Genomic DNA, 27,051 nt, shown 5'->3' with positions numbered 1-27,051 from the left:
ATCGGTGCATTTGGGACAAGTTCTCCCTCCACTGGGTCTGCTGGGCTGCCTGGGCTCGGGAGCAGCCCATAAGTTCCGAGAACATGTCCTCCCGTGTCCTCTTCTTCCTACGCCTAATCTGCGCTAGCCTCTGGGAGTGTGATGCCAGGGTAGTTCGGGAGACAGTCGCAGCTGTGGGATGGGAAAAAGGGAGTGAATTCCTCAGAAAGATAAATTTTTGGGTGAACAAAGAACTTAGTCTTTCTCTGTGAACAAGACCATGCACAGCACCTATCACATGCGCACTCAGGACAAGGTCGAATTTTCGGCCTTCGCATTCAGTGCCTGGGGTCTTGCAGTGCAGATCAGACAAGCGGGGCAGGACAGCGGAATTTGGGTAACAGGCCGCCATGGTAAGCCGTAGACTTGTGGCTGCTTAAAACTTTAATAATATCACTGGCCTCCTTTCACGTTCAAAGCAATGCCAGTCCCTGCTGCCAGCAATCCGGCAAGTATGAACTCTGCCCCTGTCCCACCCCCTCGCGGCTGTCCCAGGGAAAGATCCCTGTATGCTGCTCCTCTCCCGCCTCCACCGCGTGGCTATAAACCACCGGTTACAGTTCTGTAAAGGAACAGGCAAGCAGTCCCAATACTAACATTCCCCTACCTAATTCAAAGCAGGTCACCATGAGCGACATCACTCTGATGAGGATTTCAGAGACGGAGAAAGAACGGATGCTTCGGGAAAGCCTGCAAAGACCAGGGCCGTATGCTGCCATGCTCTGCAAGGCAATGATCCCGGAGTACTTGCTTGTCTCCTGGCGCAGAAACGTTTCGTACCACGGAGGACCCAATAAGGCCGCTCTCCCCAGGAACCTGATGCAAAGGCTTTCCAATTACCTCCAGGAGAGCTTCGTGGAGATGTCCCAGGAGGATTTCTGCTCTATCCCCAGACATATAGACCGGATTTTACTGTAGCTGCACTGGCAGGGACTAAACAGTAGAGCGCCTAGGGCAAACCAATCATGCTAAACCGGACGTTGTTAGATTTTTTTTCAGTAGTTGCACTGCCAAGGAGTGAAACGTGAAGCGTCTAGGGCAAACTAATCATGAAAAACCCATTGTTAATATTGTTAATATTCCTGTTCTGTTAAAAATAAATGTTTACATGTTTAAAACACTTACTGACTGATCCTTCCCCTGATTCTGTGTCCGAGTTAACGCCTGGGGACGGTTGGTAGGGGATCTCTGTAAGGGTGATGAAGAGATCCTGGCTGTCGGGGAAATCAGCGTTGTAAGCGCTGTCGACTGCCTCGTCCTCCTCATCTCCTTCCTCATCTTCCCCGTCCGCTAACATGTCCGAGGAACCGGCCGTCGACAATATCCCATCCTCAGAGTCCACGGTCAGTGGTGGGGTAGTGGTGGCGGCCGCACCTAGGATGGAATGCAGTGCCTCGTAGAAACGGGATGTCTGGGGCTGGGATCCGGAGCGTCCGTTTGCCTCTTTGGTCTTCTGGTAGCCTTGTCTCAGCTCCTTGATTTTCACGCGGCACTGCGTTGCATCCCGGCTGTATCCTCTCTCTGCCATGGCTTTAGAGATCTTCTCGTAGATCTTTGCATTCCGTCTTTTCGATCGCAGCTCGGAAAGCACGGACTCATCGCCCCACACAGCGATCAGATCCAAGACTTCCCGATCAGTCCATGCTGGGGCCCTCTTTCTATTCTGAGATAGCATGGCCATCTCTGCTGGAGAGCTCTGCATCATTGCCAGTGCTGCTGAGCTCGCCACGATGTCCAAACAGGAAATGAGATTCAAACTGCCCAGACAGGAAAAGGAATTCAAATTTTCCCGGGGCTTTTCCTGTGTGGCTGGTCAGAGCATCCGAGCTCAGACTGCTGTCCAGAGCGTCAACAGAGTGGTGCACTGTGGGATAGCTCCCGGAGCTATTACCGTCGATTTTCATCCACACCTAGCCTAATTCGACATGGCCATGTCGAATTTAGCGCTACTCCCCTCGTTGGGGAGGAGTACATAAGTCAAATTTAAGAGACCTCTATGTCGAACTAAATAGCTTCGTGGTGTGGACGGGTGCAGAGTTAATTCGATGTAACGGTGCTAAATTCGACATAAACTCCTAGTGTAGACCAGGCCCAAGTGTGTTTATACAGTCTATGGAATGCAGCTTTATAATTTCTATTTTGCTTTAACACTCTATACTATTTTCTTAAATATTAGGTTTTGAAAAATATATATATGAGATATTGTGTTTCATGCTTTGTATAGAATATTTGATGAGTCTGTAATTAGGAATTAGGAATATACTGCAAATGGTAGGTTGTAAATCTAGAAACCATTTGTTCAAAACAAACAAATCCATCAGAGCGCCTCATCAAAGAACAGGACAAATCCCTCTTGTATAAGATATCCGCTTGGTATCAATATGATTTTTTTCCCCCCAAGAAAACAGACTTTGTAAGATATTTTATGTTTGAGAAAGAGTCCTGGTTGTGTAAAAGATGGGAGGGTGTTTTCATTCAGAAATTCCAAAAAGAATTAATGCTTAGGGTGTGTTATCAGAACTATAAACCAACTAATAAAAATGGATCTTTTAGCCCTCCTTTTTGGAAAGAACCACCTTAGGTTAAACCTACACAATGAATTTTAGAAATATGCTTATTGAGATTGATTTCCTTGTAAACACACTAAGAATCCGTTCTTTCAATCTGGAGAACATTTATGGTGGGATATGTTTTACAGATTATATTGGTTACTTAAAGGTGAAAACCTTTGTTGTTTCTCAAATGCATAAAATGGCATATGTTTCTTTTCACTTGTATATTTGCAAATATTTTGTATCTAAACACAAACCTTCATATGATAACTGCCTGATATCATTGTTATGAGAATAGTAAGATGTTTTATGTATAAATATATCAATGCCATATAACGCTATAACGGATTACAGATATAAGTAGCCATTTGACTATAGATATATTTATAATAATTAGGAAATTAGTTAAGCAACCCCTCACCAAACTCATGAAGACAAGAAGAACCTCTCCAAAGATTGGTAAAAAGAAAAGACAATACCTTTTTTGATGACCATTCTGAAAGTGCTTTCCAGAGCGGTCACATTGGAGCACTCTGGGATAGCTCCCAGAGGCCAATAACGTTGATTTGCATCCGCACTACCCCAAATTCGACCCAGCAAGGTCAATTTTAGCGCTACTCTCCCTGCCGGAGAGGAGTACAGAAGTTGATTTTAAGAGCCCTTTAGGTTGACGGAACGGGGTTGCTTGTGTAGACTCATTCATTATAAAATCGACCTAACGCAGCTAAATTCGACCTAACACTGTAGTGTAGACCAGGGCTAAGTCTCCTCAGCCTGGATGATGTTGGAGGCTGGATTATCAGCTGAAAGTCCAGAAAAAAACTGAGACAGAGCCACTGCCCTATTGATCCACGTCACAGGGGAGGGAAGGTGCATGCTGGGAGACCACATGGTCACACTCCTCTACCACCTTGTAGCGGGGTGGTCACCCGCTCCTGCCCTGAAGGGCTTGAAATCAGCCCCGGGGACAGGGCTGAGGCTGCGTGAGGGCTGCAGCTAGGGAGAACAGCAAGCCTTGGCTGATTGGGGAAACAGCCACAGCTGGGGCCACGCCCCAGTCAGACCGTAACTGGCCTTATAAAGGCCAGGGAAGCCAGGAGCTGTAGGACTCTCCCTCTAGCTCTTGAGGGAGACAGGCCTGGCTGCCTGGGAGCTGACAGAGGTACCTAGAGTGGAGCAGGGCCGGTGGAAAGGCTAGAGGAGCTGGGGAGCTCCAGCCTGGAGAACCCCCAGGCTGCAGGCCTTGATAAAGGCCAGAACAGGTACTGGGGCTACAGAGGGGTAGCCTGGGGTAGGCAAAGGTCCAAACCCCCCTTTGCCAGTGATGAATGGCGTGTACACTGCAGTCCGCCCCAGTGAGCAGGGGCTTGACGGTGACTGGCAGTAGCCATATACTGAGGTGAGGTGGGGATAGGGGGGTGGGGGTTCCCCTGGGAGGGGAGACCCAGAGACTGTGGGGGTACTGCCAGGAGGCAGCCCCCAAGGGAAAGGGGCACCGGGGTCCAGGAGGGATATGGGGGCCAGCGACAGGTGAGACACTGGCCGACAGAGGGCGCTCCAGAGGCTGGCGACCTAATTCCCTGGACATCCAACAGGAGGCGCTGCGCCAGTGAGTCACCGCATCGCTACACACCCTGATTGCTTCTCACTCCTTTGCTGATGTTTCTTGCTGCTTTTTGACACTTCCTCTCACTTCTGCAGTAATCACTTGGCTGCACCTAGATCTCTGATGCTTCCTCTTGCCCTCTAAGTGCTTTCTTACACTCCTCAAGGCCAATATTGCAACCTTCCCGAGCCTTATTTGTCACCTAAAGATCTTTATATAATTTTTGTGCATACTCTCTGTACTTACTGTATTTCACACCCAATCAAGCTATCAAATAAAGTTAGTTATGTGTTTTTTAGAAGCACGACTTAGATGAATCAGAGTAAGCTATTTTAAGAAGGGAAAAATGCTGATTCTCCAAAGTCTGTGTTTAATTCCATGACTGTCACATTCACAGTTAACTTGAGTTACTGCACATTAATATATTCCCATATACTGCTGGATGCTGAATAAAACTAAGACCATGCAAAAAAAATCTTTTTATCTGATGTCCTACTAATATTAATTACTAATGGCACTAATAATTTATTTGTTGTAATAGGACAATGTAGAGATTTTTATTATTTAACTTACTTTAATGTGTTAATGTGAAAAAGTAAGTCAATGTACTTTTGCAATTTTTTTTGTTTCTACAACCACAAGATTTATTTGCTATATGAACTTAATGCATCCATATCTCCTTTGTGCACTTATTGAGGGACTGATACTAATGCCTGCAAGTAAGGGCTGCAGGATCTGATCCTAAGTGTGATAGAAAAGTTCACTATAATGAATGTGATTTTCTAAGATTCTGTTCTATCAGTTTCATTAAGTAACTTATATTTTCCTTGTATAGCACTGATAAAGCACACTATCTAACATACACACATGGTAGTATTGCTTTTGAAGATCAGTGTGATATTTAGGAAACATCCAGCTGAGTCCTCTAAAGCCTGGAAAGATGCCTCAGAGATGTCATTTTGGCAGTGATGCACTTTCTCATTATTATTTTTTATTTTCTGGGCTAACTAATCATAGATTCACTGGAAGGCAGGATAGTGGGGTTGAGAGGTGTTTGATGTGCTTTGACTTTTTGGATTCTGGAAGGAATATTTGGAGAAGTGTAGGAAAGCCTGAATAGCAGTGTTTGAAAAAGTTTGGCGTTCTAAGGCCTTCGCCAAGGATGGGTCCTAATAACGACAAGGTGGATGTGCTGAAAGTTGCTCACCAAAGAATACTAAGGACATATCTATGCTATAAAATTACGTCGACCTAAGTTACATCGCCATACAGCCACTGCAGTTATTACATCGCTTGTGCACGTGCACACCATGCTCCTTGTGTCAGCGGTGCATCTCCTCACCAGCAGTGCTTGTATCGGTGCAGAGTGCAGTACACTGTGGGTAGGTATCCTACTGTGAAACTCACCACCATCCAGTGCAGGGTGTTTTGGAAAGTTTTTGCAATGCCTCATGGGGCTGAAATGAGTCCTGCTGGAGTGACCAGGATCCTAGGGTCAACTTCTCATAATGCAGTGCTTTCCATCCCATAATTTCATCTGCATCTCATAATATTTTGCACCTCTTTTCAAAATCCCTACAAGATCATGCATCCCTCCTTGCTGTCCACCACCTGTGACAGACACATGAAGCCTGCACACCTCTGCACTATTGTCATGAGCATTGCAAGCACAGGCGCTTGATCCTGAAGGATTTGCAGAGGTACAAGAGGAGCCACGGGGGACGTAACAATTCCTTGGAGGCTAGATTGCTGTGGGACAGAGAGAGAAACAATTTAAGGTTGCTGGTGGCACTCACGGAGCAGCTGGAGATGATGGAGTGCCAATTCTGGGCCCAAGAAACAGCACCAACTGGTGGGATCGCATTGCCATGCAGGTTTGGGATGATGAGCAGTGGTTGCAGACATTTTCCACGTGCAAGGACACACTCCTGGATTTGTGTGCAGAACTTTCCCCAGCCCTCCAGCACAGGGACACCAAAATGAGAGCCTCAATGACAGTAGAGAAGTGGGTGGATTGCTACTGGTCAGTCAGGAATCAATTTGGAGTTGGGAAATCCAACATGGGAGCCATTGTCATGCAAGTGTGCAAGGCCATTAATCACCTCCTGCTATGCAGCACTGTGACTCTGAGCAATGTGCAGGACATCGTGGATGGTTTTGCAACAATGGGCTTCCTGATCATGACATCACGCAGAAAGTCCTCTTTAGTTTTCCGTGGCCACTTACTAATTCTGCGCAGCCGTTCAGCCGGCGATAACAAAGAGGGAGGCTGGGCTCCCAAGGTTATATCTGTGAAGCCAAAATGCAACATTTTACAGAAGCAGTATTGTTTGCAACACACGGACCACTGATTCAGTGATTTAAAACACAGCCACTATTCACATACCTGTCACTAACTGGGTGACTCCAGGCAAGCACAAGACCCCAAAATGGTGAGTAGGCACAGGGGCAGGGGAAATCAGTGTTCCAGGACCGTGCTGCCCACTGGGCACGTGGCTCTTGGGGAGAGCCAGCACTGTAGGGGGGGGCCTTATAATCATTACTGTCCTGACATTTTCCACAGGCTGTGTTCATTATGGAAGATATCTCGCTGCTGAGGGTGAGCAGCGAATCAAGGGAGGGTCTTCTCCAAGACTGTGGCTTCCGCCCTGGCCTTTATGCGGCTCGCCTGTGTGCAGCAATGGTCGTCCACCCCTCCAGTGACAGCAGAGTGGCGCGGGAAAGTTACCCTTAATAGGGCAAGAAACAAAGCAGCTTTGCCAAAGAACCTGCAGCAGCAGATTGCCCAGTATCTCCAAGAGAGTTTGGTGGAGATCTGAGGCAGATTCCCATGAAGTGAGGGAGTCAATCAACACCCTGTTCCGCCGCTCAGACTAGGCATGTGGTGGTACGTGCATCATACAGACACAAGTCTGCTTTCTGCAAACCTCCAGCCCCCAAAAACTCGCTTCAGCAATTCCCAAAATCAAATCCACTTATCAGGGGCTTCCTCTCCTGTTTTTGCTTCGACAGCTGTGACTGGCTAGCCTCCTCTGGGGTAGAAAAGAGCTCCTGGCTGCATGCATCTCTGACATCCAAGTCATCCTTTGCCTCTGGGTCCCCCTCCCCCTCCACATCCTTGTCCAAGATTTCCTCCTCCTGGCTTGGTCCACTCTCGACTGGCACGCAAGCCACCGAAGTATCCACAGTGGCCTTCGCAGTGGAAGTGGGGTTGCCAACGAGTATTGCATCCAGCTCTTTGTAGAACCAGCAGCTCTTGGGCACAGCATTGGAGCGGTGATTTGTCTCCCGCGCCATGTAGTAGGCATTCCGCAGCTCCTTCACTTTGACCCTGAACTGTAGTGTGTCCTGGTCATGGCCCCTTTCTGTCATGCATCATATCATCTGTCTGTAGGTATCATAATTCCAATGGCTGGAGCGCAGCTGGGACTGGACAGCCACCTCTCCCCAAATGCTGATGAGGTCCAGCAGCTTGACATTGCTCCAAGCGGGGGATCACCTAGTGCGTGGGGCAGACATGGTCACCTGGAAAGATGCGCTGAGACCACTGCACGCATCACGGAGCAAACAGGAAGGGGACTTTCAAAATTCTCAAGGAATTTAACGGGTGGGGCTCACAGTTGGTCACCTGAGGGCAGGGCAGTAGAGTTCAAACCGATGACCAGAGAGCCAAGAACAGGCATTGTGGGACACCTCCCGAAGGCCAATCGCAGCACTATAATCGACCAGGGTGTCTACACTGGCACTGCGGTGCTGTAGCCCCGGCGCAGAAAGCTGTGCGCCTCTCGTCGGGGTGGGTTTTTTTCTTTTTCTTTTACAGCGCTACAACTGCACAGTTTCTGTGCACTAAGGTCTGGTCTTCACTGGGGGGCGGGAGGAATCGATCTAAGTTACGCAACTTCAGCTACATGAATAATGTAGCTGAAGTCGACGTACTTAGATCTACTTACCACAGTGTCTTCACTGCAGTAAGTCAACAGCTGATGCTCTCCCATAGACTCCGCCTGTGCCTCTCGCCCTGGTGGAGTACCAGAATTGACGGGAGAGCGCTTGGCAGTCAATTAATCGCGTCTAGACTAGATGCAATAAATCGACCCCCGCTGGATCGATCGCTGCCCTCAATCCAGCGGGTAATGTAAACAAGCCCTAAGTGTCTTGGCACTGTGTACACCTTGGCACTGTGTACACCACAGAAAGCTGCTTTACTGCGCAGAAACTTGCCAGTGTAGACAAGGCCTAAGTCACTCTGCACAGTCACCTTATGAAGGTGCAGCATGCTTGCCACCTATGCATCCTGATAATCCTGCTAGGTTATGTAGATGTGGTGGCAAGGCTACAGCTATGCTTCTCCCTGCCTCTTCCCTCCCTCCCCGAGTAGCTAGCATCCCACGGCAATGAGGATTGGGTAGCACAAGAAAACAGAGAGACTGCAGTTGTGGCTAGTCCAGCGTATTAATAGTAATGACCCTCAACAGTCTGCTTTCAGAGGCTTGATTGAACTCTTCTGGAAGATACCAATACAAAGTCACAAAACAGTCACAAAATGTTATCACAATTGTTAGACTTCATGTTTAAAGCTTATTGCCTATTTTGTAACTTTTCAGTCTAAAGGAATTTCTCCAGCTCCTAGTTTTACTGATCTGTATGAAGTGAGTGGAAAGGATAGATCTTTCTGTCCTTTAAACTGTCAGTACATGCGTAAATTAACATAATTATTCAAGCATCATGAAGGGTTTAGAATACAACCCAGAAAAGGAAATCCCACCCAGATCTTCTGACAGTGAAATCAGCATACCAGGCATATTATACTGCCCTCACTGTGCATGCATATCTAGGAAGATTTCCCACCTACAAAAGCAAATCCTCCAAAGGGCAGAACTTGGCACTATGAATATTTTTTTATCTCTGCTCCTTCCTTAATGTGTTGCTCATCTGCCATTTATTCAGATTCTTTGTTCAAGGTTTGCTTAGCTGTCCCTCAATTTGGCAAAAATGAAAATAAAGATTAGATGAGCAATTTAGAAAACAGATTCACTACAGCATCTTTTTAAAACCTTAACTCTGGTTTATAAGGCTTTCTGAATCTTTTCTTCTATACAGAAGAAATATATACATAAAGATCCAAAATCTTTATGATAATAATTAACAAGTAATGCTTTGCCTCTCAGAAGCTCAAAAAGCTTTTCAAACCGCAATGAATGGAAAGAATGAAATGGAAGTTGTATTCATGCTACAGTATTATTAGATTACTTTTTTATTTTCTCTGCTAAATTGGATTCTTTGATTTGCCCAATACAGCTGTTGAATGCATCTAATAAACACTTGATTTCAGTAAAGGAGTCTATTTTTCACCATATACACTCATGCATAAGAACAAATTGTGTATGGACATAATTCTCTAAACACCTTGTAAGTGTTTGCAGAATTGGAGCTTTAATTTTCCTTTTATTCTTGGAATCATATATAGAATCCAATGCCCTAAATCTTAAAAAGTATGACATTTATCTTACAGAATCTGTGGTTTTCATTATGCTGTTTCTCATTGGACTTTTTTTTTTTTTTTTTGCTTTTGCTTTTCAGGTTGGCTTCATGAGCTGGGGAAACGTATAGAGTCTCCTTACTATGGCAATAATACATTAGGAGGCCCGTCAATCAGAAGTGCCTATATAGCTGCCCTGTATTTCACTCTCAGCAGTCTCACCAGTGTTGGGTTTGGAAATGTTTCAGCCAATACTGATGCAGAAAAGATTTTCTCCATTTGCACAATGCTGATTGGGGGTAAGTAAAAATGTTTTGCAAAAAGTCAAATTTGAACAGGGGGGGAAAAAGGCAATTTGAAACTATAATTTGAAATGAATTCAAGTAAAACACTAATCCTAAAATGCCATGTCCTTGATTAAATTTGAAATTTGTGAGCCATGATGTGGTACATTTTCATTAGCTCAGTAGCAAATCCAATGAATCTGAAACCTTTTTGTGGTATAGTAAACCAACAAACAATTGTCTGCTGGTCTCAATTTTTAATTGCAAGGGCAACAATAATATTGAATAAAATATGCCTGATCACTGTTGTAGATGAATATCAAAGCCGGAAGGGTTTGGGTTAGATTTGGTCGGCTCATTGTTACCTGCTTTCCATTTATGGTGATACATGTTTGTTACTGTTGACAAAATATTTGCTCATTGCAGTGGCTTTATTTCTGTTGAGTCAACCCACCACCTCACTGCAAGATGCCCAACTGGTTTCATCATCCTCAAAATGTGGTATACCTGGATCAGGATAAGTGACAGTAATAGAGAAAAGTGGAGAGAGGGTTTTATACATTTACTTTCGTCTCTTCTCCAAAAATATTGGCATTAAAGCATAATACATATTTCATACTAATCAAAGGTGATGCTCTGCATGAGTGGAGGGAAGCAAAGTGAGTCACCATTAGACCGCTGTGCAGCACATTGTTTTTCTGGAGCTTAATTGTCCCAGATTTAGTGGTAAGTATTTTCACCAGTGAAGTTTCACTCCAAGCCTAGTCTTCATGACTCTTATTGTCAGTTCAGCAGTGTAAATTGCCGCAGTGTAAACTTGACACCAGAGCCCATGGTACATGCTGAATACCACTGTAAATTATGAATTCACAGCATCCAGCAATGACGTATAAAAATATAAAAAGCCTGATGAATTTTCAGCTCTTTTTCACTGTCCTGGCAATAAGTAGCTGTAATTATAATGAGTCAGACAAGGAACAGTGTCTTATTAATTCCAGCAGTTTCATGAATGCTACAGTTAGTACAGTAATTAATTTTATTGATAACATACAATTTCAATGCTGAATAATAGTGAAAAGGTTAAATATTTAACCTTCAAATGTTCCACATGCATTCAAGGTAGTCAAACAAAACTTTTTGTAGTGGAATACGGGGTGGGGATTGTTTTTTATTGAGGTAATCAAGAAATATCCATGAGGGGACGATGAAGACGGCAGGACTTCCAAAAACTTACCTTGGTAAAATATAAAGGAACCCTATAACTTCCATTTATTTCCTAGATAGAAGAATATCACTTATTTTCATTTCAAATATCAGTTCAGATGCTGGGGGCGGGGCGGGGGGGTGTTGTTTTGCTTGTGCTTGTTTGTTTTTGTTGGTTTAATTTGCAGACTTTATAATAATCAGAAGTTTGACATTTTTCATGTTAAGAAAAAAAGAGACTTCATTCTCCCTGCAGTTCATGACTATCTTTCGCTGAAGTCAGAGAGATTCATTTGAATTCTGTATGGTGGGGCACAAGGAATCAGGCCTCCAAACAGTTATTAGCTCTCAGAACACTACAAAGAGTTAGTAACTAATTGGTGTGAGATGCAGATCTTGTGTTTAACTTTGAGGGATGTTTTCTAACACCTGGGTAGTGGGTCCAGTGTGTGTGTGTGTGTGTGCGTGCAGGGACCGGGGTATTGAGGAAATACAGAGGGACTGTCAGATTCTTTCAGGACTGTAATGCAGATGCAACAGAAGAAAACTGGCAGCTGAAAGACAGGTTGAGTCAAGGATATGTTGGAAGAAGAGGGAATGAACTTGCATTCGGGAAGGGGCTGGGTGGAAGCATATGTCAAGAAGAGAAGGAAGAAGAGGTTGATTTAGAGTACTTTTGACTGAAGGTTTGTGGACATTTAAGTATGTGGGACATTATTTAGGGGACTCAGCAGAGAGGCCAAAGAGGGGCAGTGGAGTTATGGGGCAGTGGGAGGTAACAAACATGGTAGACAAAGGAACTTATCTTCACCTCAGTAGAATTTGTTGAGGACAAGAAGATTCATCTACATAGTTTCAAGGCTTAAGGTATTTTTGTCTGACAAATGCGGTTCTTAATGTGCCTTTGGTGTATAATTTTCCCAGATCTTATATTTTACTATACATTAATGAAATAACTAAAGTCTTGAAAATTAATACTTTATTTATTTTGCAAGATACTTGCCCTGGCGAGGCATTAATTAATAAATCTGTTGGCTTCATATGGAGTGGAGATATCTTTTTTTAAAGCAGAAGTAATAATGTTCTCTGGGTGTCACTGCAGGGTAGGTCAGTTGGAAGAGTATATATCATTGACTAAAGTGTGAATTTATTACATCATTAAGAAAAGAATGATCTAGCCTTTATTAATAAAGTTCTGTAGGCTGGCAGATAAAGGAAAGGGGAATATTCAGCACAGGAAGAGCCTGTAATTTTTTCCTGTAAGCACTTTTCAAGCATGACCTTAAGAATTGGGGAGAAAAAATATTTATTGATTATATCAGATGCTTCCTTATCTTAGGTTTATGAAACTTTGGTTGATGCTTATGAATTTTACATAATGTCTGTTCTTCAAAGGTAGCCATTATTTACTGTGTATTGATTTTTATTTTATTATACTGTATTCTTGTTTTATTATATCTGTTTGCTAGCTTTGATGTACTGATTTTGTATGAATTTTTCAATTATGGTGTAAGACAGATAAATAATCATAGGAAAGATAAAAATGTCTTACTCCATGCAATATGTGGTCCCAGAGCTGAAGAAGAAAGTAAGTGGATCATGCACAGATAGAATTTTCATGATAAGTAAGATCTTTAGACTTTAGTAGATCCATCTTTCTGCTCTTGACAGGTGAACTTGCTTTCAGCAGCTGAGTCCAGATATATTACAGATTGCATTGTGTTATTACTGTATTTGTTCAGCAGAACACTGCAATAGGGCAGCCATTATTACTGGACACTTTTGGGAACTGTGGCCTTAATCTTTCTGTCTCAGTTCCCCATGTGTAAAATTGGGATAATACCACCCTCTCACCTCACAGGGGTTGTGTGAAGGTAAATTCATTCATGTTTGTGAAGCTTTCCAATACTGTAGTGATGATCCATTAGTCACATAGAAAAGTCCATTTGAAAATTAGTAATTCTGAATTCAGAGGAGGGTTTGAATAGTGTGCAGCAAATAAGGCCTGTGGCCACACATTGAATGATGATAAAAAAATATTTAAATAACTACCCAGTCAGAGACCATCATAGCCACTGGAGATGGCCAGGGTGGGGAGGCGGGGTTGAGAGTCATTGACCGCCCCCAGTTTTTATATGGGGGGGCATGTCCCCCCACTTTTGAAAACCTAAACTCAGCAGGGATGCAACAAGGGGGAAAGCCCCCCAGGCTCCTGACCAGAGCAGGGTGGCATAACGGTGGAGCCCCTACCCAGCTGGCAAGATGGAGGGGCAGCTGGGCCATATTTGAGTGAGTGGCATTGCAACCTGGTACACGAGGTTGCAACACCACTGAAATTTGGCCCATTTTGGTTGCTTGCCTCCTCCCACTTTTCCCAATGCCCATGGTGAACATTCTGTCCTGTGCACTGACTGAGGGTCCCATGGAAATAAATATTATGTGATCATGTAGTTAAAGACACACAGAAGGCATACACACATGACTGTATGCATGGACAACCTGAGTTTGGCATTTCCTAACTGTTGGCTGCTTGACTTTGCAACAGCAATGTTCTTTTACCATAGGTTTTTTTAATTGTGTGTGTGTCTGTGTGTGTGTGTGTGTGTGTGTGTGTGTGTGTGTGTGTGTGTGTGTATTATCTACACACACACACACACATGTTCTCTCACTGTGCAGTCTGTCTCTTTCCATTACATCATACTCATCCCATTTTACTGATTTGCTTGTATTGCCTTGATTTCATCTCAGATCACCTCTGAAACATTACACATTTTATTATGAAATCTCACCAAATGGGTTCTGTGTTTTGTTTAATTCTCTAATCTCCTTTCACAACAAAGGAGCTACTGGTTCCTTCATTGCACTCTTCTTAGCCTATAACAGTTTTCAAAACTTTTCTAAACTAGAGAATATGTTGTCTGTCTCTAGCCCTAGAAGGAAACATCCCTTCTTTCTCACATTCCCCTTGTCTTTCTCTTTACCCACGGAATCTGTTTAAGTTGCCACTTAAGGTCAGTACCATGTTTCTTGTTTATAAACCGACATGTTCAGTACTCTGGGGAGCCTTTCTCTGCTTCCTTTCTAGTGCTGTGAAGACAGATATACCTTAAGAATAGACTCTTATAGAGTAATTAGATTCTTAAATAGTTTTTTCGTAAACAATTTATAAATAGGTACATTAGGTACCCCATTGTAGATGCAATCTAGAACTAAATACTTCCACTCACAACAGACAAGCATACTGCACACCTAAACACAGACAGATTATGTCCGTGGGCATGCTTTCAATTTTGCCTCGGGTCTTTTTATCCCCAAGCCACTCAAGTAAAAAGCTGTGTGTCAGACCTGTTGGGATAATTGGGCCTACACATTTTCTGTAATTTTGAGCGCAACTGTAAAAAGTGAATGAAAATTTATAAAAGGTCACAGTAACAAATCTTGATGGGAAAAAGATACAAAAGAGACTCAGGCTGAGTTAGTCCAAACAAAGGCTACGTTTAACTGACAAGCCTACTTGGTTACTGGACCATGTATGTGTTCATGCGTGCTTCCCATACAAGCACAGAGTGTCCACATATGCTGTGCTGGACATGGGTCTAACACTGTGTATACATATGTCCACACTGCCAACGTTAGTGCTACCATTTTAGGGGTGGTATCCCAAGGTTCTGTGCAGACAGGGAGACACCCTGGGAATCGCTTTGCTTTGTGTTCTTGGTGTTTGTCCCCTGCCTTCACACATTTGTCGATAGCAGTTCCTGATCATATCTCCCCTCACTGTTATTCCCTGCAACACTGGGGTGGGAGACATGGAGCAATGGGATGATGATGTGGCTCTGCTCCTGCTCCTTATCGCGGGACAAATGTTTATGCAGTGGAGTGGGCAATCGGCGAGATGCTGGATGAAATTTGGGCAGAACTTTCTGACACATCGACGACAGCTGACCTTCAGTGTCATAACAATTCACTTCACTCCCATGGTATAAGATGTGGTGAATGCCTCTATTGCCATGGATGCCCTTAAGTGGACTGTCGGTTCAGGTGCAGGAGAACCAGCCCAGTGTAGTGGGATCACGTTGTTTTAGAAACCTGGGAGGACCAGCAGTGATTTTAGAACTTTTGAATGAGGAAACATACCTCCATGGAACTGTGTGAGGAGCTTGCACCAACCCTCCAGTGCCAGAATGCTTGATTCAGGAAAGCCCTACCAGTGCAGAAGTGGGTATTGCCCTGTGGAAGTTGGCAACACCAGACAGCTATAGGTCCACTGCAAACCACTTTGGGGTTGGAAAGTCCATTGTTGGGGTCATGGTTTTGCAGATTTGTGAGGCAACTAACACTGTGATCTATCTACCGATGGTTGCCATAAGAAAAGTTCCAGAAATAGCTGGATTTGAGAGGATGGGGTTTCCAAACTCTGCCAAATGGGCCATTGGCAGTATCCATATTCCAAAACTTTTCCCTCCAAAAGGGGAGAGTGAGTATGTGAACCCAAAAGGTTACTCTTCATTTGTTCTTCAAAGCTTAGTGGACAAGAGAAGCAGATTCATGACTACAAATGTGGGAAACACAGGAAAGGCACAGGATGCTGTGTAGATTGGGAATTGTACTTGAAGAAGAAAGAAGGGACTTTATTCCCAAGAAGCTGTCTATGGTGTGTCTGTGCTTTGATGCTGGCAGACCAGATGCAAGCTCATGTCAAGGCCCTAGGTCTCACTGAACACTAACAAATGCATAGCTAAAAACAATTTTGCTTACTTGTGTGTTAGTGTTATCAAAATAAATATTAGATGTTAAATTGATAAGAATGTGTTTAGTGTGTTATAAAATGTGTGTGGGATGCTGCATGTATTGTTCTCACTTAGCTATCCCCCATATTATAAAGTGATAGCAAGCATTTGTATTGTAAACCTCCTGTGATTGTGACTCGTCAAACAGAAATAAGCCTTGTATAATGCAAACGATGGTCTCTGACAAGAAGTTATTAAATCCTGTTCATTAAATGCAAATGAACTGTTGTGTGAGCTGAAGGATCAAAGACACTTAAGTGCATTCTCCCCACCCCCAGCTCTCGGTGAAGAAGGGACCTGCATGGAAACTTGCTATCAGCTTGATTTCTGAGGGAAGAAGATACAAAAATGCCTCACAAGAAAAATGATCATGTTCTTGCTATTTGAACTCTCACAGAGACAAAGACACTAAACTAAAGCAGAAATCCCCAGGGTCAATCTAGGTCTGCCCTAAAAGACTTTTGAATGGGCAGATTACTACATCTCTGTCATCTTTAGGGGTCATAAATGACAACTCATATGTTTGCCTGCTTTAACCTGTAAATAACTCTTGTTTCTTTTTCCTAGTTAATTAACCTTTAGATAGTTTATTACAGGATTGGTTACAAGTATTGTCTTTGGTGTAAGATCTAGGGTACCAATTGACCTGGGGTAATTGACTGGTCTCTTGGGACTGGAAGCAACCTGAATTTTTTTTTTGGTGTAAGTGAACACTCTCACTGAAGGACTGTCCGGATATGTCGACTCTCTACTCAGACCTTATGCCACCAGCACTCCCAGCTATCTCCATGACATCACTGATTTCCTGAGAAAACTACAATGCATTGGTGATCTTCCAGAAAACACCATACTAGCCACCATGGATGTGGAGGCTCTCTACACAAACATCCCACACACAGATGGAATACAAGCTGTCAGGAACAGTATCCCTGATGATGCCACAGCACAACTGGTTGCTGAGCTCTGTGACTTTATCCTCATGCACAATTATTTCAAATTTGGTGACAATATATACCTCCAGACCAGTGGCACCGCTATGGGCACCCGCATGGCCCCACAATATGCCAACATTTTTATGGCTGACCTGGAACAACGCTTCCTCAGCTCTTGTCCACTCACGCCCCTTCTCTACCTACGCTACATTGATGACATCTTCATCATCTGGACCCATGAGAAGGAGACTCTAGAAGAATTCCACCATGATTTCAACAGCTTCCACCCCACTATCAACCTCAGCCTGGACCAATCTACACGGGAGGTCCACTTTCTAGACACCACGGTACAAATAAGTGACGGTCACATTAACACCACCCTATACCGAAAACCCACCGACCGCTATGCCTACCTTCATGTCTCCAGCTTCCATCCCGGACACACCACACGATCCATCGTCTGCAGCCAAGCGCTGAGGTACAACTGCATTTGCTCCAACCCCTCAGACAGAGACCAACACCTAAAAGATCTTCACCAAGCATTCGCAAAACTGATACCCGCACAAGGAAATAAGGAAACAAATCAACAGAGCCAGACGTGTACTCAATTAAATCATCCCAGCCAGGGCTTTGTCAAGCCTGACCCCAAAAACCTCTAAGGAAGGAGATTCCACCACCTCCCTAGGTAACCCATTCCAGTGCTTCACCACCCTCCTAGTGAAAAAGTTTTTCCTAATATCCAACCTAAACCTCCCCCACTGCAACTTGAGACCATTACTCCTTGTTCTGTCATCTGGTACCACTGAGAACAGTCTAGATCCATGCTCTTCGGAACCCTCTTTCAGGTAGTTGAAAGCAGCTATCAAATCCCCCCTCATTCTTCTCTTCTGCAGACTAAACAATTCCAGTTACCTCAGCCTCTCCTCATAAGTTATGTGCTCCAGCCCTCTAATCATTTTTGTTGCCCTCCGCTGGACTCTTTCCAGTTTTTCCACATCCTTCTTGTAGTGTGGGGCCCAAAACTGGACACAGTACTCCAGATGAGGCCTCACCAATGTCAAATAGAGGGGAATGATCACGTCCCTCGATCTGCTGGCAATGCCCCTACTTATACAGCTCAATATGCCGTTAGCCTTCTTGGCCACAAGGGCACACTGTCGACTCATATCCAGCTTCTCATCCACTGTAACCGCTAAGTCCTTTTCTGCAGAACTGCTGCCTAGCCATTCAGTCCCTAATCTGTAGCAGGTCATGGGATTCTTCCGTCCTAAGTGCAGGACTCTGCACTTGTCCTTGTTGAACCTCATCAGATTTCTTTTGGCTCAATCCTATAATTTGTCTAGGTCCCTCTGTATCCTATCCCTACCCTCCAGCATATCTACCACTCCTCCCAGTTTAGTGTCATCTGCAAACTTGCTGAGAGTGCAGTCCACACCATCCTCCAGATCATTAATGAAGATATTGAACAAAATTGGCCCCAGGACCGACCCTTGGGGCACTCCGCTTGAAACCGGCTGCCATGGAGCCATTGATCACTACCCATTGAGCACGATGATCTAGCCAGCTTTCTATCCACCGTATAGTCCATTCATCCAGTCCATACTTCTTTAACTTGCTGGCAAGAATACTGTGGGAGACCATATCAAAAGCTTTGCTAAAGTCAAGGAATAACATGTCCACTGCTTTCCTCTCATCCACAGAGCCAGTTATCTCGTCATAGAAGGCAATTAGGTTAGTCAGGCATGACTTGATGCAGGGCTGCCCAGAGGGGGGGCCAAGTGGGGCAATCTGCCCCAGGCCCCGAGCCCCTCAGGGGCCCCGCGAGCCCTGGCTAAGAATCCCTTTCCTGGCTAGAGGTGCCTTTTTACTTACCCGGCAGCGGTCTGAGTCTTTGGCGGCATTTCGGCAGCGGGGGGCCCTTCAGTCACTCCGGGTCTTCGGTGGCATTTCAGCAGCGGGTTCTTCAGTGCTGCCGAAGACACGGAGCGACTGAAGGACCCGCCACCGCCATCACCGCAGACTCGGAGCACCGCCTGGTGAGTATGTCTGCTCCCCCGCTTTGCCCCAGGCCCCCTGAATCCTCTGGGTGGCCCTGACTTGCTGAGGTCCTATGCCTCAGTAGCATCTGGAATGGTAGTCAGAGGAGGAAGAGGAAGCAGTGATTCAAGGACAGATGCAGTGAACATGGAAACAAGCAGACCACAAACTCATTTGGCCACTAGTTCTATGAGCCTCATCATTAGGGAACACTCCCATTCTCTAATGCAGAGGAAGCCAACTGTGAAATTTTTTTATTTAGTTATCATCATCATTATTATTGTTATTTTTGTATTATTTTCTCTGGAGTCTGGACCCCGACTATACCTTGACGAAGAAATGTGGGTCTTGACAAAAAAATAATTGGTTACAACTACCGTAATGCATGCTTCCTGTTCTGTGACTCAATTAATCAATGCCACTTCCTGCAGAAGAGCCCGATCCCCTGCACTAAGGAACTCAAACTGTCCCTCGTTCCTCCCATCTATGCCAATAAATCAGTCCTCCAGCATCCTCTTCCATTTGTCTCTGATGTCTCTGGGGTGCTGCTCCCGCCTCCTAGTGCAATGGTTTCCCTCTCAGGAGTTGAAGGTCATGCCAGTTCAAAGACAAGGATAGCATTATATTTTGTTTCCTGTGGAAGAAGCCAAGAAGTCTCCCCAGATAACATAACTTAGCTGTAGAAAGGCACAACTTCGATACTTTTCAGCACTCCAGTAATGTGACTGTTAGACTGTCCTTGGTTCTCAGACAACTTTTGCAGCCCATGAGAATATAGCAGAAGCTACTAATGGTAAGATACATCTTCTAATGTTTTTTTTTTTAATAATAAAATTTTCATAGTGTCTCAAGGAGAGGTGGGTGGCAGTTCATTCCAGGGGCTCTGTTACCAGTTTGAAATTTCTTTTTTAAAGGCTGGCCAACATCTGGAGAACATAGCAGTTTTCAAGGTACCAGAATGGAAAAGAGGGGTGGCTTTCTAGTCCTGTGGAGGAAATCCAACAGTTTATGCCAGAGAGATGTTTCTGCTAATGGTCACCCCCTACATATTGCTGAATGGAGGGGCTTGGTTAACTACAAAGGTTGACCAAGCACATTTAACACTGCCATTGAACCTCAAACTCCAGCTGGAGTTTCTGCTACACCAGAAATGTGATGAAATATGATTAAAAGACTCAGAGGCAATTCAACTGGAAATTCATTATATTCTCAGCTAGCATACGGAGTTTCCATGCAAAAGGAGATACGAACCACAAACACTGCCCCTCCCCTGCCAGCATCACCAGAAAATCCTGCCCCTGTGCCTGCCTAACAACATAGACATGAACATGGAAAGAGAGAGCACCTCAAGCCCCTTGCTTCTCCACTGCATTTATACAACCGTCAGACCAGATCCTTCTCCCACCCCCATTTTCCTGGCTTGTGCAGCATGACTCAGTGCGGGGAGAGGCCAGACACCACGGACAGGGATGGTGAAAATTTTGTAATCTTCCAAATGTAAGGGGACTGTTGTCCCCTTACTAAAACTCAGCGGGGTTTTTTTGGTTGGCTAGCTCCCAGTACCAAAAGAAAGGGGAAGAGTTGATGGGAAATCAGGACCCTGAGACTGACAGTCCCCAGGAACAATGGGAAGAGGCCAGTGCTCCAGGTCAGCCTGATTGACAGGGCGGGCAGGCTAATCAGGGAGTCAGGAGGCCGGGGGGGGTCCCGTCCTCTGTGTGAGCTGGAATTGCCTGGGCCAGACAGAGTGGGGCCGAGCTAAGGAGAAAGCAGGGGCCCAAGCTCAGCTGGGGAGCAGAGCCATGCCAGCCAGAGGGGCCAGAAAAGCAGCCCACAAAGCAGGTCAGTGCTGGGAGCAGAGTTACAGAAGCAGCCATGCTGAGGGAGCTGGCGGCAGAGCAGCCGCAGCAGTGCTGAGGCAGAGTGGAGCTGGAGCAGTCCGGAGCCGGGTGTGGGGAGCAGCTGGGGAGAGCAAGGGGGACCCTGGGCCACGTGCCCAGCACAGAGAGACGCCCCCAGCCAAGACGCCTGGGAGACCAGACTTGGAGGGGGATCGTAACCCCGACGGGGCAGGGGCAACGCTTGGAAGAATGGTCCTGCCACCTATAGCCTTAGAGCATGTGGCCACCACCAGAGTAAGTGTCCGACCCGTAGCATCCCTGCAGCACAGCCAGGGCCTGAGAAGGGGGCCTGGGACTTGTGAGGAACAGACTGAACTGCCCTTACATTACAGAGATGCTGGTTGTGACATCCCCGTGCCACAGAGCGGGGTGATGTTTCCTTTAACCTTTCCCATTTTTCCCTTATTATTTTAAATTGATTGCTGTTTAATAAATTGTATTTGCTTTGAACTGTATGTAATGATCAGTGGGTCAGGGAAGCATCCAGTGCAGAGAGAGCACCCCGGAGTGGGAACATCCTAGCCCCTGCCCTAAGTGACCACAACAAGGTTGGGGGTTGAGCTCCCCAGGAATCCTGGGCCCAGCCTTGTTGGGGTTACGAGGACTCTGCCACACAGGAGAGTGGAAGGGGAGCCCTTGAGGTCAGGCAGGCCTCTGGGTAAAGGAAGTGGGAGCGAGGACTCAGATCCTTTTGCTAGCCCATGTCACCAAGGTAGTGTATAAGCTAGGAAAGTTCCCCACAATAGCGGGACCATTCCCCCGCTTACATGAAGAAGAAAGGACTGCTGTGATTACTTTTTTCTCAGACAACCGGAATGTTCCCTTCCCGGACCTAACACTCTCTCTACTACCAGTCCCCTGTCCTCTGTTCCACACAGTTCCTGTTTCCAAGGGAAGGGTAAGATCAGGCGGAGGGAGGTGATAGAAACACTAAAACAGTTATCTTCCAAGGGATGAAAGACAGCCATTACTAACTTCAGACAAACAACTATAGGTTTTCTACAGTTGTCGTCACATCCCCAACCAGGACCTTTCTAAACCACCCCATCCCTTCTCCTGGTCTGCTTCCATAGGACCATTGTTGCCTGTGTGCCGGCCAAGAAATACACAGACAACGGGCACAATGATTTTTCTTTAATCTGTTTTTTTTCAGACATAGCTTCTGTCAAATGTATAATAGTGGTTCATCGGAAATCAATAAAACTGGTTATTTGTAGCTTTTCCATGCTTAGGGACCATGCAAGTGTTGCACCGGAGTGGGGGCTGGGCTTAAAATCAGGAATTTAGCACCAGACCAAGAGGAGATATTGGTGGGGGGGACTTGTAACTTGTCAGCCTCGGGTTCTGGTTCCTGATGCAGCTCGAGGCCCTCCTCAAAATCATTGGGGGAGGGGGAGGAACCTTCCCTAATCGGCTACTCTGGGTAGATGTGCAAAATCATGCACCTCATCCTCCGGATCTTCCAGAGCATCCTCTCTGTTCCCTGCTGCCTCCTCACCCTGGCCCTCCTCAGCATCCCATCAAATGATAATCTGGTGGGGTTCAGGAGGGGGTCTTGAGCCACTGAAGCTTTGTACTGGGAACCCTTGCGCCTGGGCCAGTTTGTCGTAGAAGGAGCATGTACAAGAAGTCCATCTGGAGCAACTATTGGAGTTGTTTGTCTTCTTGTACAGGATCCTCAAGTGCTTGATGCATTTCAGCTACTAGGACAGAGCCCGCTCAATGCCCACCTGCTCCAGCCTCTCTGAAATTTCACCAGTACAGTTGTATGTTCCTGCTGCTCCAGGAAGTCATGGAGGATGGTGTACTCTGACCACAATTGGTCAGCATGCAGGTGTGGTTGGCAGGCTAAGCAGCTGCTCTCAGAGGAGGATCCATATTCACTTGTACTGATCAAAACAGTGCAGCTGTGATGTGGTCAGCGCGGCTCACTATTACCCAAGAAAATGGAGGGACTGGGATCTTTGCAGTTGGGTAAAGGTGAGGAAGAAAAGAGTTCAGTGCATTGTGGGAACGGGGGTGGAGGATTACTGAAACTGGAGACCTGGTACATGCCCCTTACTCCCAACCACAGTGCAGACTGGCATGGATACGAGGCCATGCCACAGCCTGAGGTGTGTACTTACCCACATCCCACAGGCATGGTAGTTTATTCACCCTCCACTTGCCTGCAGACATGTGGTTCTGGAGTTTAGATGTGAACAATAGGGGGGTTATATGGCACAACCATGTGCATGGACATATGTAGACATAGCTAGAAAGGTCTACTGATAAAACTCAATGACTGTGTTAAGAGCATGCCTGGTAAACAAGTGTGGGACCAGAAATCAATGAGCCAAAATTGCTGCATTGGAAATTAGGCCTAACTGGTGGACAAAATAATGAGGAGATGGGCTGTTCCAACCATCAGTCCATTTTGAGGTCCCTAAAGAATGAGAAAAATGAGATGTCAGCTTCCATCATGGCTGCTACTTCCACCATCTCCTGGGACCCCAGACCTTCTTTGTCCTATTCTTGTGAGATGTCCCGCCCAGACTGAGCCAGAGAGGGAACCAGATGACATTGCCACCTCCACCAGCTCCAGCTGAATCACGAATGCCACCAAAGCAGTTCACACCAAAGATTTCACACCAAGTATCTAAACAAGAGAAGTGCCAAACAGAGGATAGATATAAAGAAATTTGGTCACCCTTTTTAATCATACTCAAAGTAGGAGGGCTCCCCACCCAGCAAGCCAGAGTCTTTAGCCCAGGTTCTTTTAATATTAACCTGATCCCGAATAAGTAATAAGTAATGTACAATGTAGTATGCTAATGTTTTATTGCAACTTTGCCTTAACAGAAAGTTTCTAAATGGCTTTAAAAACAATTTTATTTCCTGAAGTTTTTTAAATCTCTAGTCAGATAACAGCACATGTCAGCATCCATTCTGACCTAATGTTATAGATTTATTTTTTTTTTTTGGTACAAAAGTTCTGAAATGCCATGTCTATCTCCTCTCTGGTTTGGTTAACATGCTGTCAGAGTAGCTATATTTACTTAAGAGTTTTATTATTAAAGTGCTGCTCTGTATTTCAGAAGGTGTTGCATTCTCTAAAACTTCATTTTGCCTATTTATAAGTGAAAGCTTGGATTCTGTGAAAATTGTTCTAATATTTTCTATATTGTATTTTAACCATAATCTGCAAAGTCATTGCATCCCGTTGTACATAATTTCTGTTCTCCCCAGCTTTGATGCATGCCTTGGTGTTCGGAAATGTGACTGCTATAATTCAGAGGATGTACTCCAGATGGTCCCTTTATCACACAAGAACCAAGGATCTAAAGGACTTTATACGGGTCCATCACCTGCCACAGCAGTTAAAGCAGAGGATGCTTGAATATTTCCAAACCACCTGGTCTGTCAATAATGGAATAGATTCCAATGAGGTAATAGTCAAAGTGGGGCTTCCATTGGCTTTTTAGATTTGTTCTAATTGGTTTTTTTGGTTAAGATGGGTTTATTCTGAAATTTTATGTGAAGTCACACACCAGAAAGAATGTGCATAAGGAATAAAGCTGAGTTTGTTATCCCAGAGGGGATATGCAGGTTGTTGAACCATCTGTTTGGAAATATCAGACTCCCTGAAACTACAAATTCAAATTTCAGTAGGGCCACCTAAGCCCACCATAATTTGGAAGCACTGAAGTACCATTCAACAGGGGTCTTTTTGATGATGCCCTGAAACAGAGGAGTTTCTGTCCTGCACCAAATGTTAAAGTACCCATGGCACTTTTCCTAAGAGTAGGGATTTCTTCCCTGTCCTTGACCAAAATTACTACTTCCTCCATCCTTACCCTCTCTTCACTGTTTGCAACCTTTTGTACATAGGTGGCTGCATTTCATGGATGTTGTCTGTACAGAGGTTGTGAAAAATGATTGGATCCTTTAGGCTGAAAGGCACTGTCTGAATCTAAAATATACTTATTACTTCTTACATATTTTTAATGTTAACTAATTACTGAAGAAGAGTAACATGAGTGTGAAAGTTGGAGAGAGAATTCTGGTGGTTTCTTTATATATGACTCAACTAAATCGTTTGTTATTTTACTCCATAGGATATAATGACTTTCCTTGGCCCAATGCTTGTTTGAACAAACCATTCCTGTTGAACATTTAATTGTCATTATAACATGTGTCCTTATAAAATAGCTCCAATAGCTCCAAAATAGCCTCAATAGCTCCAAAACCAATATAGAAATAAATGTGAAGATTTTGGTTTCAGAACATTCCTTTTGAAGTTTTCTTTTCTGGTGCACACAGAAAACACAAGGGGTGGGATTTTCACCAGTGCTAAATGACTTAGGCACATACTGGGAGATTTTCAGAGGAACGAATGCCAGTTACTTCTTCCTATTGACTTTCAAAAAGTTACTTAAGCACTTTTTCTGTGTCTCTCTTCCCCCCCCACACACAAAAAAATTCTTGTGGTGCCTTGGTGGAAGAAAGAGAATGTTTTATCAGTTTTTATGCCATCCCTATATGAAAAAAGCATCTATGAGCAGAAACATGTACTTATTAATTTTCCTCTGCTGCACTAGATCTGCTGAGAAACTGACATAAGTGACATCAGAACCAAGCTCAAAACTACAATGGGAGCTTGCCTGAATTAGGACTGAGGAAAAACTAGGAAGAAGTATCCACCCTTTGCCTTCACCAGGGTTTTGCGCTGGACATGCACCTCATTCCACCTCATCACCATTCCCTTTTCCCCCTAACATCCAATGTAACATCATAGAGGGAACTCTGCAAGGGGGAACCTTATGGAGGTTTTATCCCCCATAACCACTACCATGGATTTTACCAAAGAAGTGGGCAATATAGGCCTGAATAAGGATTGGTTAAGGATCTCAGGAACTGGACCACAGTAACACTGTTTGCAGTTAGGGTTCCTTGGGCGGGGTGGGGTGGGTGTGATATTCAGGGTAAAACTCCATGATTAAACACACAGTTTAAATGGAAATACATTGATAGACCTTTCCCTTCCTTTGCAGCTATGATTTGCAGCTTCCTATTTAAAATGCCGATCTCCCATTCACACGATACATGATATGAACATTTTAAGAGGACTCTATTGCAACTCAACAAAATTATCATCACTTGTTTCTGCCCATGCCATATAGGCCTGGCATGAATTATTTGTTGTTTTATTTCTAGTTGGAGTCATTGTGCCAGGCATTGTTGCCACAAAGAACATACAAAGAATACAAAATAGCCTATTTTCTTCTATCAAAAAGCTGCAAGAATTGTGTGTGGGTTTTGTGCACAAGGTAAACTTGTAGTACAAATGTATTTTTAATTACCAAAAAACCCCTTAATATATTATAAAGTATCCCTGAAATCAGTGGGTGCTTATCTGTGTAAGGACTCAGTAAGAACTAACTAAGGACTGCAAGATTTGTGTATTTTACTTTAAATATAAATGCGTAAGAGAAAACCTCAGCATAAAGGCATTGTGTACATTGCTAGTAACTCAGATCATTTATGCAAAAAAGTCAAATAAATTATTTTACACTTAACATCAATCTCGTTTTCCCTTTTTGGACAGCTTTTAAAAGACTTTCCAGATGAGCTGCGCTCAGACATCACCATGCACTTGAACAAGGAGATTCTGCAGCTGTCCCTTTTTGAGTGTGCCAGCCGTGGTTGCCTCAGGTCTCTGTCTCTGCATATCAAAACCTCCTTTTGTGCTCCTGGGGAGTACCTCCTCCGGCAGGGAGATGCCTTGCAGGCTATCTATTTTGTGTGCTCAGGTTCCATGGAAGTACTGAAAGATAGCATGGTGCTGGCAATTCTTGGTAGGTTAATGTTTAACATCTTCGAAGAAAATGAATAGTCCTCTAATGCAGACAATACTGTAAAGTTAAATGTTAACAAAGATAAACAAACATCTCCAGATAACACTTAGACCACTGCTAACTGATAGATGAGTGTGTCCTAGCAATATTGATCAGAGATGTGCCAAAACCAGGTCCCTAGATCTACTACATGCAACACAAATATCCCTAAGGTTTTCGTTCTGAGTTAGATTCAAGACTAGAAGGGTCCTATTTTTAGTTCAGAAGAGGCCCAAATCGCATGAGTGATGATCTTACAATAATTCATCGTTCGAGGCAAAAATCTCAAGAAAACAGCTCTCAAGATGTTGGTACCATTAAATCTAATCCCAACCCACAGGCATAATTCAGC

The 27,051-nt window shown here is 44.5% G+C and overlaps 1 protein-coding gene across 1 annotated transcript in view; it reads left to right on the top strand.

Moving 5' to 3' along the window:
- The window catches only part of KCNH8 (potassium voltage-gated channel subfamily H member 8), a 378,517-nt gene that overhangs the window by 289,910 nt on the left and 61,556 nt on the right, over positions 1-27,051 (top strand). The window contains exons 8-10 of the mRNA XM_065398842.1: positions 9,778-9,975; positions 24,052-24,251; positions 26,411-26,660. Coding sequence (XP_065254914.1) covers positions 9,778-9,975; positions 24,052-24,251; positions 26,411-26,660 — 648 coding nt within the window. The remainder of the gene's footprint in view (positions 1-9,777; positions 9,976-24,051; positions 24,252-26,410; positions 26,661-27,051) is intronic.

Source organism: Emys orbicularis, chromosome 2 (genome assembly GCF_028017835.1).
Source record: "Emys orbicularis isolate rEmyOrb1 chromosome 2, rEmyOrb1.hap1, whole genome shotgun sequence".
In the NCBI taxonomy this organism is placed as follows: Eukaryota; Metazoa; Chordata; order Testudines; family Emydidae; genus Emys; species Emys orbicularis.
Note: the sequence above shows the minus strand (reverse complement) of the source record. Positions and strands in the feature narration are given on the sequence as shown.